Below are 18,433 nucleotides of genomic sequence, written 5' to 3' on the forward strand. Positions count from 1 at the left end.
CTCCTTCTGCATTGTATGTTCTATGTGACAAAAGAAAATATTATGCAGTCAATTGACTTGGTGCATTAAATATAAACAGGTAATGGTAGGCAAGGAGACCGACTAGCTCAATTGGTTAAATTGCTGGCGTGTAGTTGAGAATAATACAAACAGTACAGGATTGATTCCCATTCTGGCTAAGGGCCAGGGGACCAGCTGGACAGAGGGCCAGGAATGGGTGGAGGCTAGGGATAGAAAGAGAAAGGGAATGAAAATCGTGGTGATCGTGGCGAAGAAGGGAGTTGAGGATTTGCCTCCTCGTCCTGTCCCTGTGCATTGAAAGCATTGGCAAATCACCACTCGGGGAAAAGGCCAAGAAAATGGCTCAGGATGAAACATGAGCAGACAATAAGCGAAGGACCTGGCTTCAGGCAGAGCACACATGAATGAATGAAATGAATGGTATGCAAACTGTGCATGGCCTGAGAGGGTTGTTAGCATGCATGCTCTTAACTAAATGACTGGATCAAATGTTCTTCAGTACTTTTAAGTTAGACTGACAGTCTGAAATGCAGTTGTAGCAAGCTGACGCAAAGGTTCATCCATCCAACAAAGGAGCAGGGAATATTTTCAAATGTACTTGCAGACTCTGAATTATTTACTGATTGCAGTCACGTACGACTGCCTCTTCACCTGCTGTGTGGTGCTGGTCACAATGCCCTGTTGTAACCTGTAGGCCTGTTCCTGCAGATACTTCCTGGTTTCATGATTTCGCAGCAGATAGTTCTCAATCTAGAATGAAGACAAAATAACAATTAAAAAAATATTTTTGCATGGCCATTGCTTATTAGGTTTCAGAGGCATTGCAATACTCCAGGAAAAAAAAACAGAGATTCAGAAATAACTGCAATTCCTTTGTGCAAGAAATTTAAGTGGGTCTGAATACAACTGGATTGGATTGGATTGGATTTGTTTAATGTCACGTGTACCGAGGTACAGTGAAAAGTATTTTTCTGCGAGCAGCTCAACAGATCATTCAGTACATGGGAAGAAAAGGGAATTAAACAAAATTCAAGAAAATACATAATAGGACAGCACAAGATATACAATGTAACTACATAAGCATTGGCATCGGATGAAGCATACGGTGTGTAGTGTTAATGAGGTCAGTCAATAAGAGGGTAATTTAGTAGTCTGGTGACAGTGGGGAAGAAGCTGTTTTTGAGTCTGTTCCTGCGTGTTCTCAGACTTCTGTATCTCCTGCCCGATGGAAGAAGTTAGTAAAGTGAGTAAGCCAGGTGGGAGGGATCCTTGATTATGCTGCCCGCTTTGGACTGGGCGGTATTCATGACTCTCTGAAGTTCCTTGCGGTCCTGGGCCGAACAGTTGCCATACCAGGCTGTGATGCAGCCAGATAGGATGCTTTCTATGGTGTTATCCCACCAACATAATAATAATCTTTATTAGTGTCACAAGTAGGCTTGCATTAACACTGCAATCAAGTTACTGTGCGAATCCCCCAGTCGCCACACACCGGTGCCTGTTCGGGTACACGGAGGGAGAATTCAGAATGTCCAATTCACCTAACAAGCACATCTTTCGGGACTTGGAGGAAACCGGAGCACCCGGAGGAAACCCACGCAGACACGAGGAGAACGTACAGACTCCGCAGAAACAGCGACCCAAGCCGGGAATCGAACCCATTGTGAGGCAATGGTGCTAACCACTGTGCTACCATGCCACTCTGCTTGGGCGTTTTGAACCCCAACATGATTGGGTTTCAAAGCACAAGCATAAAACAATTCACGATCATCGAAAAAGACAAACTAAGGACTCGCAGTTCTGTGAAGCAGAGCTGCTCAACCAAAGTGCTCCTCTTCAATGACATTTTAGGGACTAAATAAGGAAATGCTAAGTGCAGTGCCAGCAGAAACTGGTCTATCTCAGTTGCACTGTTTGTTTGCCAAATGGTCCATATCTATTTCAGCTGAAAGATACAGCGGCCGTACAACCAGCCTGCTTTCTATTAGGATCGATTTAGTGATATTCTATTGGTCAGGGTTAGGTCAAATCAAAGGAATAACTTTTGGCTTGTCAACTGGAGAGGGAAAAGTATAATAGTACTTTTCAAGTGACTTGATAAAACTTGCTTTGAAATTGCAGTGCATACAAGCATATAAATCTTATCTCAGTGAAGTGTCGTCATGATTATTAAAGTCTCCATGCTACACACACACCAACTATATATATATATATATATATATATATATATACACACATGTGTACACACATTCTGGGCGCGATCTAACCAAAAGAAAACAGCCCATTCGGGATGGGAATTGAGGGGTCTACTCTGCTATCTAATGGCACTCTGGATTTGCTTTTGGGCCTCAAAGGAGAACGCCCTAACGAGGCCACACTTAGCCACATTTCTTGCACGAGGAGCTCCGACGAGTTGAGCTCCTCAGTACGTGAAGAGGTCAGGGCACCAATTTTATATGGTGCTCTGATCTCTCACCCCATGACGCGATCCCTGGAATCCCCCCCCCCCCCCCCCCCCCATCCCCATGTCCCAACTCACCTGTTGGGGGGGTCCTCGAGTCCCCTGCACCCCACCACACACGAGCAGGTCACCCCTGTGGCCGATCCCTGCGTGGGCAAAATGCTACCTGGACACCTTGATACTGCCAGCCTGTCAATGCCCCTGCCATTACCACCTGGGCACCCTCGCAGTGCCAGTGCCAAGATGCTACCTGGTGGCATCAGCAGTGCCAGGATGCCGGCTTGCCCAGATTCCAACCGTCCGGAAGCCTAGGAGATTTTTTTAAACTCACTTAACTCTGCCAATCTGGGTCCCGTCCATTGTGGGCGTGATCCTGATCGTGGGGTCTCATGAGATCTCATTCGCTCTCGCGAGGTGTAATGATCGTCAGGAATCCCGGGAGAGGACGCGGAATCTACCAGCCGTGACCCGTTCCGATGGGACATGGCTGATCACGCCCTATATATTATATCATGCAAGATTCAAAATGGACTACATTTATTAGGCCTTCATGAAAAGACTACTTTCCAGATATTGTATTGTTATCATTCACTTAGATCAAATTATGCAGAATATAGTTACCACTCTGAAATTATACCTTAGGTCATAGAAGCAGTAGCAAGATCAAATGATAAAATTTTGGATGATCAGCAAAAACAGAAATGCCAAGTCAGCCGAGAATGAGAACTGAGGAACAGGAAAGGAGATAGGTTTCCATGTGGAGATTAAATTGCACTGAAAAAAACGAAGGGGACCATTGTTTAAGGTGACCCAATATTGAAAGATTTTTCAACTGAAGTTCCTGCCGTGAGAAGACAATACTTCAGTGCAAACCCTCAAATTAGTCCGTACATTCGGACCAATGTGTGTTTACACTAATGTAGTGGGCGTGGGGGAAAGAGGGAGGGGTAGAGCACTAGCATGAAGTGTGAGAGAAGCAACAAGTGCTGAGAGGTAGGGGCGAGACATTAGAATAAAATGTTGTTCAGAAATAGGAGCAATCAGAAGGGAACATGCAAGACATACTAGGATGGGTTTGGGTAAATGCAGAGAGCACGGTAAATAAAGTTGCTGAACGTTAGACAAAAACTGAAACATGCGATGATGATATTATTGCACTTACTGAAATTTGCCATTAACAAGGATTGGAAATGCAGTTGGCCCTGGATATATAGTAATCAGGATGTGTAGATACTGACGTTGGACTGGGGTGAGCACAATAAGAAGTCTTACAACATCAGGTTTAAAGTCCAACAGGTTTGTTTTGAATCACTAGCTTTCGGAGCGCAGCTCCTTCCTCAGCTCCTTCACCCGAGGAAGGAGCTGTGCTCCGAAAGCTAGTGATTCAAAACAAATCTGTTGGACTTTAAACCTGGTCTTGTAAGACTTCTTACTATAATCAGAATAGAAATGGAAGGAAAAAGACTGGGGTGGCAATATCCATCAAAGATCACAGCTAAAAAAAGAAATGCTGGGTTATTTCAATTGTTTAAATTGCATTTCTGACTAACTTGCAAGTTTTTAAGTGCAAAAAATAACTGAATTAACAGAAGAATACTTGTATAAGTAGTATCAAGCTTCTCTTCATACATCAGGAAAATTAAATGTAACACTTTGTTGGGCAGACGTTTCCTATTTTTCCTTTGAGAATTCCTACCCAAGGCATAATGTTCTTTCAATATATGTAACTTAGCTTAAGATCAAAGCACTTAATGATGGCCACAGTACTCCAATCAAATAGTAGTTTCTTGCTGGTCAAGCTTCCAATTGTACATGAAAGATATCTTTGCAAACCACCATTCCTTGTCACACTATTTTCATCAATGGTCTGCATTTTCTGCTCCCCGCCCCTTCCATTAGCTGGCTCTCTATTGGCTGCCGACAGGATCTTCTGGTCTTGCCAAAGTCAATGAACATTTGTGTTGTACGCCAGCTGTGTCACCAGGGAATCCATGGTGAGGGTCATCTCCAGCACGACTGGAAGACCCCGCCGACGGGAAAGGCTGGAAAATCCAGGTCCCTGTCTTTCTGTGGGAAATACTGTGCACTACAGGGCAAAAACATTCACTTGCCAAGATTACCATATCAAATGACTAGTGGAAATTGTTTGGCATACAGAAGGAAATGGTAGGAGGGATAGCCTACCTTTTGCAGTGCTTCCTCTGTTCTTTCTGGATTGGCCTTCAATGCTTGTGAGGCATCATTGACAGGAATAGGCATAAACCTTAGAGTATAGTTCCTGTGAATAAAAAAAGTGCTCACATCAATCCATCTTTTTACATCATCTACTTGCTGCTTTTCTGAATGATAAATATGATTAAATTCAGATGAATGCATGTATAACCAAGTGGTAAGCCTCTCTTTAATGGTATCACTCACCTCTAACAGAAGATGGATTCAAGCTCTAAACGTGGCATTGAAGACCTAGCCCACCTTCAGAGGGAATACTGCTTCTCGGCCTTTTGGCTAAGATCAAGCAGCAGATCAAGCACAAGATCAGGTGCAATGCCTTTTCTTGTCAGGTTGGATCTTGTATGTCTGTCTTGTGGGGACCATGAGTTGGATTCAATTTGATTTTGAATTGATTTTGGAGCAAACAAGGGGATGGATTAAAGGTTTGCCCTGTCCACTCTGCACATTGGCTTTGTAACTCTGAGAAAGGAATACATTTTTTTTTTAATTGAGGGGAATGCTACATTGTCAGACTTGCTGTCTTTTTGGTGTTTGAAACAAAGCCTAAACTATTTGCTCAAGTGGATGCAAATGGTCACCTCATATTTTAGGAGGGTTCTGCCTGGTGCCCTGACCAAAATTTAATCCTTAACTAACTAAAACATCATGTCATTTATTTCATTTTTGTTTGTGGGTCCTTGGTGCGTGCAAATTACCTTCTGCATTTGCCTACATAGCAACAGACTATTCTTCAAAAGCAATGTGTTAGTTGTAACCTACATTGGCACATACAGAGGATGTGAAAGAGGCTATATAAATAAAAAGTTGTTTCATCCATAGTGTGCTTGCAAACTAGCATAGTTTACAAAATCTTTGAAATGTGATGAAATTTTGCACGGGGTCAAGAATTCTTGGCAAAATGTAACAAGAGCCCTCAACTCTTATCTTGCAATGAAAGTCTGCAGTCTGAAGTAGAGGTTCTGAACTAGGTTTCAGCAATTCCAGTCTAGTTTCCAGCACGTAACACTGTTCATTTAGTTGAGTAAACGCTGAACAGCATGGCTGTAATCACAGCGAGGGCTGTTGAATCATCTGTTCCTGACTTTAATTGATCTACTATTGGTGACCGTACCTTCAGCTGCCCAGGTCTAGAGCTCTGGACTTCGCTCCTTGGACCTCTACTTCCTTTAGGACACTCTGAAAATCCACCGCTTTGATTAAACCTTTGGTCATTGCACTAAAATCTCACGCGGCTCGGTGCTTCTCCTACTTCATGCCTCTGTGAAGTGTCTTGGGATGTTTTATTATGTTAAGGATGCTATAGAAATCCAATTTGTTGGTGTTGGGTGGTGCAGGAACATCCAATTCACTGCTGCGTGAATCATTGTCTATGGTCAGGACAGTTGGGCAATTCAAGAGCAAGTTCTGAGTGAGATGCACCCGTCCACACATACACAGGCATACATTTAGAATAAGACTCCCAAACACATATTGTATCCCAGAATTCTTCGATATGTGAATTAACGTAATTTTCGAATGCTGATCAACCCCATAACCATTTTACATTTCTATCGTGTTCATCAATCATCATGATCCATTCTCTGAATGGGCACGACCAATTTCTGTCCATTAACTGACTTTGCAATATGCAATATCACTGTCAGTAGCAGGCATTTGAAAGATTTGCCCCACTCTGTCCTCAATTACAGAGGAAACTGGGGTAAATCACACAAAACATTTTTAACATGTAACCAAAGGAGAGGGATTCCAGTTGCAAAGAGACTTGAGGAGTTAAGGCTACTGGAACTTTTAATCTTCCAAAAACCCCAGACATATGCCAAAATAGGCAGCATTTCCTTACATACAATTTGCTCAACAGAAAAAGATCAAAGTTCACCATAATCATCTTCCAATTGAGCTACGCAAAGCAGTGATAATCAAGTTGTTGTCTAATCATAGCAATCAATCTCCTTCAATTAGTCTATAACAGACCCAAATGTGACATGAAAAAGGCCTCTGTGACCGACATATTTGGGAACCATAGGTTCAACGTCACTTTATTTCTCCTTAGCATGTTACTACCACATATCACATTCCAAATTCAATAAATGCTAGCCCATAATGTTATTTTCTGAAAGTAATAATTTTAATTGCATTTGTTTGAATCAATACTATATTCTTCCATTATCTTCCCAGGAAAAGCTGGTTCTATAGATTGACCACTTGCTCACTGAAATATTTGCCCACACTGTATCGTGAGTAGCAAAGGAAAGCCTTTTGCCGTTCACTTTGCATCCAGTTGTGCACAGACCTTTAGAGGACCTGCCAGGGAGATTTCAATTCTTCTAGTGTCTGATTGAACTCAGTACCCTCACCAACAGATCTATCGCACCGTGATCAGGGAAGCTGTTCAATCAAACTGAAGAATCTTTAAAGATAGTACAGCAGGAAGTAAAAAGCAGGAAAACATGAATTACATTTAAAACATTGTGCAGGAAGTGAATAAAGATTGTACCATGCACACGAGATGAAGGAAAAGACATTAAAAGATCAAAACACAAAATTAATACATAAAACAATTTATAAAAATAATCTGCAGCATTTTAAGATTCCATACTTCTGGGCAGCACGGTGGCGCAGTGGTAGCATTGCAGTCTCACGGCGCTGAGGTCCCAGGTTCGATCCCGGCTCTGGGTCACTGTCCGTATGGAGTTTGCACATTCTCCCCGTGTTTGCGTGGGTTTCTCCCCCACAACCCAAAAGATGTGCAAGGGTAGGTGGATTGAACACGCTAAATTGACCCTTAATTGGAAAAAATTGGGTACTCTAAATTTTATTAAAAAAAAAAATTCCATACTTCTCGGTTTTGGAGCAGTTTGGGATTAGGCCACAATTTGTGGATTGGGTGAAGTTACTTTACAGGGGGCCGAAGGCGAGTGTCCACACGAATAATATGAGTATTTTGTTCTACGTTGAGGAATGTCCTATGTCCCCCCTGCTGTTTGCACTTGCGATAGAGCCTTTGGCCATCGCGTTGAGAAGTTAGGGGATGTGGAGGGAGATAGTGCGGGGGGTGGAGCATAGAGTATCTTTTGTACGCAGATGTCTTGCTGTATGTGTCGGAACCAAGTGCATCGATGGGTGGTATATTGGATCTGCTTTGAGTGTTTAGGTCGGGGTCAAGGGAAATGCTGATTCGAGGGAATGATAGATTTGAACCTGGGTGGTGAAATGGGGGGCGCGATTCTCCGATGTCACGCCGGTTGGAAGAATAGAGGGCCGCGCCAGTTTTTCACGCGACGCCGGTCCGACGCGCTCCCACTATTCTCCCAAACGCCCAAATCTGTTCAGTCGTGTTCCACGCGCCAAAACCCGGAGAATCTTCGATGCACCCAAAATGGCGATTCTCCGGAACCCCCGCTATTCTCCGGATGGGCCGAAGTCCTGACAGCGTGACCCCAGTTCACGCCGTCGCCGTCCACACCTGCTTTAAAAAGGAGCAGTGAGGTGAGCGGACCGTCCCGGAGTCTTTGCAAACTGGGGAAGGCATCTCCGAGAACGCAGCGGCCTGGGGGGGGGGGGGGGGGGGGGGGGGGCGAGTAGTGGGAGGGTGGGGGGGAAGAGAGCGAGTAGTGGGGGGGGGAGAGAGAGCGAGTAGTGGGAGGGGGGGAGAGAGTGAGGAGTGGGGGCGGGGCGAGGAGAGCGAGTAGTGGGGGGGGGGAGAGAGCGAGTAGTAGGAGGGGGGAGAGAGCGAGTAGTGGGGGCGGGGCGAGGAGAGCGAGTAGTGGGAGGGGGGAGAGGGCGAGTAGTGGGAGGGGGGAGAGAGCGAGTAGTGGGAGGGGGCAGAGAGGGAGTAGTGGGGGGGGTGAGAGGGAGTGAGTGGGGTGGGTCGTCCACCCCCGGATGCAACATCTCAGCCGCCCTGCCATGGCAGGACGGTGACGAGGACACGGCTGCTGGTTGCCCTGTGGCTGATGAGCACAGCCCACTGACGCACCGGTGAGGAGGACGTTGTTAACTGACCGCTGGACGCAGGAAGTGACCAGCCGCGTGTCAGCAGCGTGACCAGGCCACCGGGACACACAGCTATCCCGTGGCAGGCGGCTGCCGAGGTGTCGACTAACCTCCGTCTAACATGTCGTTTCTCTGCCCCCCACCACCCTTCTGTAGGTGACCATAATGTATTCGAACAAAACGGCGATGTTCAGCGCAGTGGTTGGGGCCGCTGCACTGCAGTTGGACATCTAGCAGCGTCCACAGCGACATCCCACAGTGGATGCAGGGGCAGCTGCAGCAGCAGAGGGAATGGCCGCGGAGTGGCCTGTCGTCGCTGTACAGGCCGCAGGCGCTCATGGCCGGCATGTCCAGGGGGATGCCGAGGGAAACATTGACCCCCCAAACACTGAGGACGGCACAGGATGCGGGCACTGATGTCGAGCAACATGGGGGGGGGGGGGGGGGAGGAGGAGGAGGAGGAGACACTGAGGGTGGAGCCAGGGCGCCAGAGGCGACAACTGAGGCCTAGGGTCTACCGTGCCCGGATCTCTTTTGAGACAGCGCCGGACATCACCTGCAGGAGGAGACTCCGGTTCAGCAGGGAGACGGTTGCACATGTCTGCCAACTCGTGTCGCACTTCGCCCCACATGGAACGGGAGGAGGACACGCGATACCGGTTGCCGTCAAGGTGACGGTGGCACTTAACTTTTACGCTACTGGCTCCTTCCAGTCTCCGAGTGGGGACCTATCCGGGATCTCGCAGGCATCAGTCCACAGGTGCATCCGGGATGTGACTGACGCCCTGTTTGCCATCGCGGACCGCTACATAACCTTTCCCGAGGAGCGAGCAAATCAAGAAGCACGAGCCTATGCATTTGCCAACGTGGCCAGGACAGCGATGGTCCAGGGAGTGATTGATGGTGTTCACGTCCCCATGCGCCCGCCTGCAGGCAACAGGGAAGTGTTCACTAACAGGAGGGGGACATACTCCATGAACATCCAGGTGGTATGCGACCCCCACATGAGGATCATGCAAGTGTGCGCAAGGTTCCCTGGGAGTGTGCATGCTGCGTACATTCTTGCGCAGTCCTTCATCCCTGCTATGTTTGAGGGACGGCCCCGCCGGCTGAGGAGCTGGTTGCTGGGTGACAGGGGTTATCCACTGAGGTCTTGGCTGATGACGCCCATTCGGAGGCCTCAGACCAACGCGGAGGCCCTTTACAATGAGGCCCATGCAGCAACCAGGGGTGTGGTGAAGCGCTGCTTTGGGAGAGAGAGACTGCACACCCGGCAGCGAAGTTTCACCGCTCGTCAACCCCAGCGACACTCGGTCACCATTACGATCCCCATGGCAACGGAAAAATCACAGTCTTACAAGTTAGGTGCAACAGTGAGTTTAATGGTAAGTATTAAGTACAGATGCCCTAGCCCCTACAACTAAACTGTGCCCTTCACCCGTGCCAACTTACTATGTGTCCCTCTTCATTGCCTTAAGGGCCCTACCAGTACGTCTAAGTGAATCCCCAGATGGTACAGCAGGAGTGGAGGCGGACTGCTGAGAATCACGCCCCGCGACATGTTTCCCCGTCGGCACTCGTTTCCTGGGGCGACCCGGCCTTGATGGGCCAGGCTGCTCCGCGGGCATTTCGGATGACGTGGTGCCACCCTGCTCTGCCCACTGCCCACCCGATGCACCAGGGATGGGACGGAGAGAGGCCGAGCGTTCAGGGACATCCCGTGATGGAGTTAATGGGACGGGCCCCGGAACTTCCTCCTCCCTCGGGGAGCCCGGTGGCCCCCGGGCCTCAATGTGGGACGGAGGTGCGAGCGGGGAGGTGCCCCGTCGCCCCACCGACACCTGGCGCTGCCAGTCCTGGAGGCCTGCAACGGTATCGACCAGGGTCCGAACGTTCGCAGAGAGTGAGACAATCCCGCCAGGGACTGTGCGACCTCAACCTGTGAATGCGCGATGCCATCCAGCACGTGCGTCAGGCGGTCAATGCTGTCCGCGACTGACTGCTGGGACTGTGCCATGGCCTGCTGGGACTGGGCCTGGGCCCGTACCGCGCCGGCAATGTCATGTTGGCTCTGGCGCATTGCTGCCTGTGAGAGGGCAGCCCTCTCCAGGGCCATGGATGACGTGTGCACGTGAAGCCCAATGTCTTGCATAACCTGACCCATGGCCAATACCGTTTCACCCAATTCCTCGACCGCGGACGCCACCCGTGCGGTGTCGGCCTGGGTGGCTGCCATGAGCGGCACCACTCCCTGCTCCTGAACGCGGTTTGACTCCTCTAACTGCGTCTGCAGCTGCTGGAAGACGGCCCTCATCCCGTCATTGTGTCCCTGGGTTTCAAAATGCATCGGCTCTCCAGGTAGGTCGAGTAAATTCAGGAACCCGGGAAATGTCTGGGCGCCAGCTGGATGCTGGGCCTGGGCTGCCCTCCGACCGTCCAGCCCCTCGGCTGCTCCGACCTCCACCTGCTGTACCGGCTCAGCTGTGTGGTGCACACCAGACCGTGACCCAGGAGCCTCATCACTTAATTTCCCAACCGAGGTGAGTGTCTCTGGGATGGTGGATGGTGTGGGAGACAGCAGTGCCACAAGCTCTAGGTCCTCGTCCGTCAGAAATTCAGGAATGTCCTGGTCCCAGTCATGTCCCAGCGCAGGGCACACGCGGCCCATGTACGGTTCAGCGTCAGGTGAGTCCGTTGACTGCGTCGCCGTCCTCTGTGCGTCTGGGTCCACTGACCCCGCCCTGTCCTGTCTCACGGCCCGACCTTCGGGCAACGCACAGCCATGAAAGTCATCACGTCACTGTCCGTCCTGCTCGAGAGTCCCGGATTTGGAGGATGGCCCTCCTGGCCGACCTCCTGCCACCCTCTGGCGTGCAACCCTGGGTGCGGTGGTCGTCGTGGATGGTCGCCTGTGTGTGGCACCAGACGGCCCTGGACATTCGTCAGCACGCCCTAGGGAACAGAATGATACGGGGTAAGTTAGACATGCTCGACCGGGCGTAGGATGGTCAGTGGATAGTGTGTGAGGGGACAGAGGATGGGGGGTCCAGTGGGTAGAGTGTGAAGGGACAGAGGATGGGGGGTCCAGTGGGTAGAGTGTGAGGTGACAGAGGATGGGCTGGGGGGGGGGTTGTCATGCAGGGTTGTCTCACGTGGTTCTGCACCTCCAACCTCGCATTGCGCGACCTCCCGGGTGGAAGATCCCCCAGCAAGGTCCAGTGCCCTCTGCTCAAACACTGTCAGGGGGTGCATAATGGGTGAACCCCCTCCGGTTCTGTTGCGCTCCCGGCTGTTGTGACCAGTCTTGTCCTGTTGGAGGGGGGGCATAGAGAGAGCATCACAATTCGGCAGGTATCATCAGGGCGTTCAGATATTGGCACAGGTTGGGGGGAAAGTTGCAGCTACACCACAGCATCTCTCCAGGGGGTCGCAGCACTCATGTGGGTCTGTGACAACTTTGTTAACCACCCTCCACTCACTCTCGCCTCGCACCCCCCTCCCCCTCCCGCCCGGGGTGGGAGCTGAGTGATGAGGGACATGGCGGGGGGGGGGGGGGGGGTTGTGACCCGGGGGCACCCTCGTGGCACTGATGAGGGCACTGCCCTGGTGAGGTCGTGGAGCTTCTTGCGACACTGCTCCCCAGACCGAGGGGTCTGCCCCACAGCACTGACTGCCGTGCCCACCTCACGCCAGGCACGTCGCCATGCGCTGGAAGGGTGGCGATGCCTTCGTCTTGGGCAGATGATGCCCCTGCGCTGCTCCACCTCATCGAGGAGGGTCTCCTCGGGGCGGCCTTCCGTGGCCTCCAACATTTCTCCCCCCCCTCCTTTGTTTTCGTAGATCGCACCCTTTTACGACGTGGAGCGGCGTCATTCGGGCATCGCGCGCTTCCGACTTCCCCCCCCCCCCCCCCGTGTTTCGCGCGGCCCCGATGCTAACCCATTCCCGGGGCCAGAATAGGTCACGATCGGGGCCGTTTTGCGCCGTCGTTGAACTCGACCGAGTTCACGACGGCTTTCCCGATGCAACGCGGCATCGGAGTATTGCGCCCTGGAAGTTTCGGAGATGGGAGTGAGGGCATTAAAGGATTTGTTTCTGCAAGCCGGTTTGCGAAGATGGAGGAGCTGGGCGAGAAATATGGGTTGGGACAGGGGGAGGTGTTTAGGTATGTGCAGGTCCAAAGTTTTGCCAGGAAGGAGATACAGAGCTTTCTGGTGGCATCAGTCTCCACACTGTTGGAAGAGATATCGACGGCGGGGGAATTGGAGAAAGGAGTGGTGTTGGGTATTTATGCGGTTATTCTGGAAGATAAGGAATCACTGGATGGATTCTTGTGAGGAAGAGTTGGGGGAGGGCATGGAGGAGAGGTTGTGGTGTGAGGTGCTTCGGAGGGTGAATGCATCAACTTCATGCGCGAGGTTGGGGCTGATACAGTTGAAGGTGGTGTATAGGCCCACCTCACAAGGGCGAGGATGAGCCAACTTTGAGAGAGTAGAGGATGTTTGTGAACGCTGTGGGTGGGGGCCCCGCAAATCATGTTCATGTGTTTTGTTCCCGCCCAAAACGGGAGGGATATTGGCGGGAGGTCTTTAGGGTAATTTCAAGGGTGGTGCATGTGAGACTTGAATCAGGTCCTCTAGAAATCATATTTGGGGCGTCAGATCAGCCGGGGTTGCAAGAGGGTGCGGAGGCAGATGTCTTAGTCTTCCCCTCGCTGATTGCTCGAAGGCGGATTCTGTTGGGGTGGAGGTTGGCTTCTCCACCCTGTGCCTTGGTGTGTGTGGGGGGGGGGGGGGGGGGGGGGAACTGCTGGAGTTCCTAACACTCGAGAAAGAGAAGTTCGAGTTGAGGGGGAGGATGGAAGGGTTCTACAACTCATAGGCCTTGTTCATCTTGCATTTTCACAAATGGGATGACATTGAACATTGGGGGGGGGGGGGGGGAGACGCGGTGTTGGAATGCATAAATTAATGATGATTCTTTTCCATTGGTGTTTTGTATTCAAAATGTTGGGAGCTGTTTGAGGGTGGGTGGGATGAGGGGATTGCCATTGTATTTGTTATTATTGTTAATTATGTGTTCTTGTGAATATGATGAAAATATGAAAGAGAATAAAAATATTTATAAAAAAGATTCCATACTTCTAAAATTAATTTTTCAGGACTAGAGAGGTTTTTCAACAATATTTATGACTTTGTATGCTGTTAATACTCAGTTATTCCTGACTGAACAAATTTTAAGTTTTCATCAGTCTCCAGTGCGATAATAGTGCTCATCAACCCAAGTTCATACATTAATAGCAACTTCTGTAATAATGCTATTGGCGAAGTTCATCTTATGAAGCACCAGGCTATCCGTGACAGCAACTTCTACAATTACCACAATTAACTGTGAGAACTCGTTGTCAGTTCACTTGGTAATAAAGCTGAGTACAAACAGCCTTTCTGTTGTTAGTGCAACAAAATCTGGGCCAATGCTTCTGCAGATTCGCTTTGATTTGCCCCTGCTTCATGCACAAGCAGTGCCTTGTTCTATAGTTCTGAACAAGGTGAAATAGCTCGCCATTAGTCTGCATTATCTAGGGTATTTAGATTCCTATAAAGAGCAACTATGTCACCTCTCAATTTTATCTTTTCCGACTTCCGGTTGCGGCTATGACCAGCTAAGTCGCACATTTGGCAGCTCCTGCGACAAAGGTGTTTAAGGGCCGATTGGAGGGCCCCGACGGTACTGTAAAGACGAATCCCGGTGGGGGAAGGCTCCCTGAGGAGAGTGAGACCAACTTTATGGTCGGTACTCGGAGTGGGGCGACAAAAAAAGCGGCAGCAGCTCCCCGAAAAAAGCGGGGGAAGAGGACCAAAATGGCGGCCGGTGGCGCACTAGAAGATTGGAGAAAATGGGCGGAGGAGCAGCAGGCCGCTCTCCTCCGGTGTTTTACGGAGCTGAAAGTGGAACTCTTAGAGTCTATGAACGCGACGACCACAAGGCTGATGGGGGCCCAGGCGACCCAAGAGGCGTCGATAAGAGAGCTGCAGCAGGAGATGACTGCAAGGGAGGAGGAGGCCACGGTCCTCGTGGGAAAGGTGGAGGTGCACGAGGCACTCCACCTGAAATGGCAGAGCCGCTTTGAGGAGCTGGACACTCGAATGAGGCGGAAGAACTTGAGGATCCTGGGCCTAGCAGAAGGCCTGGAGGGGCCTGATCTCCCGAAATATGTAGCGGAGATGCTGAGCTCCCTGATGGGAGAGGGGGCCGGTCCATCGCCTCTGGAGCTGGAAGAAGCATATCGGGTCATGGCTAGGCGGCCTAGGGCGAACGAGCCCCCGAGGGCGGTGCTGGTGCGATTCCAGCGTTTCTGTGATCGGGAGAAAGTGCTGAGGTGGGCCAAGAGGGAGAAAAGCAGCAAATGGGAGAATTCGACGGTGCGGATATATCAGGACTGGAGTGCGGAGGTGGCAAAGCGGCGGGCCCGGTTTAACCGGACGAAGGCGGTGCTGCACGCAAAGAGGATCAAGTTCGGAATGCTGCAGCCAGCGCGCTTGTGGGTCACCTACAAGGACCAGCACCATTACTTTGAGACCCCAGAGGAGGCATGGACTTTTGTTCGGGAGGAAAAGCTGGACCTGAACTAGAACTTGGGAACGCCGGCGGTCGAGGCCGCCCGAGTACCCTTGACTGATCAAGTGGCCCATGTCTTTCTTAGGCCAGGTCGGAACTTGGTTAAAGTTGATGGATCGTTTGGTTTCTTTGAAACTTGTGTTATGGGGGGTTTCTTTGTTCCTTTTTGTGTGTCTCTTCCCGTTGCCAACTTCCCTTAATTATTGTTGTTGTAGGGGGGGCTTTTTTACTGTTTTTTGATCTGTTCTTTAAGGGTTATGGTTACTGTTCTGTTCGATGGAGGGTGATGGTTAAATACGTTATTATTGGGTAGTTATTTAGTTATGCAGGCATAGTTATGTATTTATGTATTTATTTGAGATTTGTTATTTATATTGTTATATTGTTAAGTTGGGGAGGCGGGACGGGGGGGGGTGCAAGTTGGTTATGCGGGTTTTCTTTTTCTCTTTTTTCTTCCTCTCGTTTTAAGGGGGCTTTTTTATGGGCTTGGATGGGGCGGGGGTGGAATTGAAGATGGCGGGGTAGGGTGTGGCCGGGCGAAAGCGCGGGCTTTCCCCTGTTTCCCGCGCGCGGGACAAGGGAAGGGGGAGGAGAGAAGAGTGGGGTGTGGCCAGCAATGGCGGCTTTTCCCGCGCTGAAGCGGGGTCAGAGAGGGATGGCAAGGGGGGGGGGAGGCCCCTCCCCCCCCACATCGGGAGGAGTCAGAGTGTGGCAGGGGCAGCCGGGTCAGCGAAAATCAGCTGACTCTCGGGAGTACGATGGTGGATACACCGCGGCTAGGAGGGGTCCTAGCCGGGGGGGGGGGGGGGGGGGGGGAAGGGGGGTTAGGGGGGGATACCGGGATGCTGCTGGAAAGGCCGAGGACGGGAAGGGAAGAACGGGAGGAGAGGGGGGGGGGGGGGCCATCGCCATGGGGAACGGGTCAGAAGGGGAGGGTCGACCCGGGGCGAACAGGGGACAGGACATGGCTAATAGACAGGGGAAAGGGACAGGTCGCTCCGCGACCCGGTTGATTACTTGGAACGTGAGGGGGCTGAATGGGCCGGTCAAGAGAGCAAGGGTTTTTTCACACCTAAAGGGACTGCAGGCGGATGTGGCAATGTTGCAGGAGACTCACTTGAGAGTAGTAGACCAGGTACGCCTGAGAAGGGGGTGGGTGGGACAGGTGTTCCACTCAGGCTTGGACGCAAAGAACCGGGGGGGTGGCGATTTTGGTGGGAAAGAGGGTGTCGTTCGTGGCGGCGCAGGTGGTAGCAGATAAGGAGGGTAGGTACGTGATGGTGAAGGGTAGGCTGCAGGGAGAGAATGTGGTGCTGGTGAATGTGTATGCCCCGAATTGGGATGACGCGGGTTTTATGAGGCGCCTGTTGGGCCTCATTCCGGGTCTGGAGGCAGGGGGCCTGATCATGGGGGGGGGGACTTCAATACAGTGCTCGACCCTGGGCTGGACAGATCGAGTTCCAGGACGAATAGGAGGCCGGCAGCGGCAGAGGTGCTAAGGGGGTTCATGGAGCAGATGGGGGGGGTAGACCCTTGGAGATTTGGCAGGCCAAGGGCGAGGGAGTATTCTTTTTTCTCCCACGTCCACAGGGTGTACTCCAGAATAGACTTTTTTGTACTGAGCAGGGGGCTGATTTCGAGAGTGCAGGACACGGAGTACTCGGCCATTGCGATTTCGGACCATGCACCACACTGGGTAGAGGTAGAACTGGGGGAAGCACGGGACCAGCGCCCGTTGTGGCGCCTGGATGTGGGGCTGCTGGCGGACGACGAGGTGTGCGGAAGGGTCCGGAAGGGCATTGAGAGATATCTGGGCACGAACGACACGGGCGAGGTGAAGGTGGGGGTAGTCTGGGAGGCCCTGAAAGCAGTGATCAGAGGAGAGCTGATCTCCATAAGGGCACACAGAGAAAGGAAGGAGAGGCAGGAGAGGGAGAGACTGGTGGGGGAACTTATAGAAGTGGACAGGAGATATGCGGAGACACCAGAGGAGGGGCTGTTGAGGGAGCGGCGCAGTTTACAGGCCCAGTTTGACCTACTGACCACTAGGAAGGCGGAGACGCAATGGAGAAGGGCACAGGGCGCGGTCTATGAGTACGGGGAAAAGGCGAGCAGGATGCTAGCACACCAGCTGCGCAAGCGAGATGCAGCCAGAGAGATTGGGGGAGTGAGAGAGAAGGGAGGGAACGTAGTGCAGAAGGGGCAAGAGGTGAACGGGGTCTTCAGGGATTTCTACAGGGAATTGTACCGGTCTGAGCCGCCCAGGAGGAGGGGGGGAATGGAGAACTTCCTCGATAGATTGAGGTTCCCAAAGGTCCAGGAGGAACGGGTGGAGGGGCTGGGGGCGCCGATAGAGCTGCAGGAGCTAGTTAAAGGGATAGGCCAGATGCAGGCGGGGAAGGCGCCGGGGCCGGATGGGTTCCCGGTGGAATTTTATAAGAAGTATGTGGACTTGGTGGGTCCAGTGCTGGTGCGAGCCTTCAATGAGGCGCGAGAGGGGGGGGTTCTGCCCCCGACAATGTCACAGGCCCTGATCTCCTTGATCCTGAAGCGGGACAAAGACCCTGTACAGTGCGGGTCCTACAGGCCTATCTCCCTCTTGAATGTAGATGCCAAACTGTTGGCAAAGGTCCTGGCAACCAGAATAGAGGATTGTGTGCCAGGGGTAATCCATGAGGACCAGACGGGGTTCGTAAAGGGACGACAACTTAACACAAATGTCCGGAGACTGTTGAATGTGATTATGATGCCAGCAGTGGAGGGGGAGGCTGAGATAGTGGTAGCACTGGATGCGGAGAAGGCATTCGATAGGGTGGAGTGGGAATACCTGTGGGAGACGCTGGAACGGTTTGGGTTTGGGGAGGGATTTATCAAGTGGGTGAAGCTGCTGTATTCGGCCCCGATGGCGAGTGTGGTTACAAACGGGAGGAGGTCAGAGTATTTTGGGCTCCATCGAGGTACCAGGCAGGGATGCCCCCTATCCCCCTTACTATTTGCATTAGCGATCGAACCGTTGGCGATGGCACTGAGGGGTTCAGGGGGGTGGAGAGGACTGACAAGGGGAGGGGAGGAACATCGGGTATCACTCTATGCGGATGATTTGTTGTT

At 51.4% G+C, this 18,433-nt stretch overlaps 1 protein-coding gene across 7 annotated transcripts in view; it reads right to left on the bottom strand.

Annotated features, from left to right (window-relative positions):
* Nucleotides 1-18,433, bottom strand: part of LOC119965968 (F-actin-uncapping protein LRRC16A-like) — a 458,632-nt gene that overhangs the window by 133,333 nt on the left and 306,866 nt on the right. For all 7 annotated transcript variants that reach the window (XM_038797016.1, XM_038797019.1, XM_038797017.1 and 4 more), the window contains 2 exons: nt 4,667-4,760; nt 673-771 (listed from right to left, as the gene is read on the bottom strand). In XM_038797016.1, the coding sequence (XP_038652944.1) occupies nt 673-771; nt 4,667-4,760 (193 nt within the window). The remainder of the gene's footprint in view (nt 1-672; nt 772-4,666; nt 4,761-18,433) is intronic.

This window comes from Scyliorhinus canicula, chromosome 5 (assembly GCF_902713615.1).
Source record: "Scyliorhinus canicula chromosome 5, sScyCan1.1, whole genome shotgun sequence".
NCBI classification, from domain to species: Eukaryota; Metazoa; Chordata; class Chondrichthyes; order Carcharhiniformes; family Scyliorhinidae; genus Scyliorhinus; species Scyliorhinus canicula.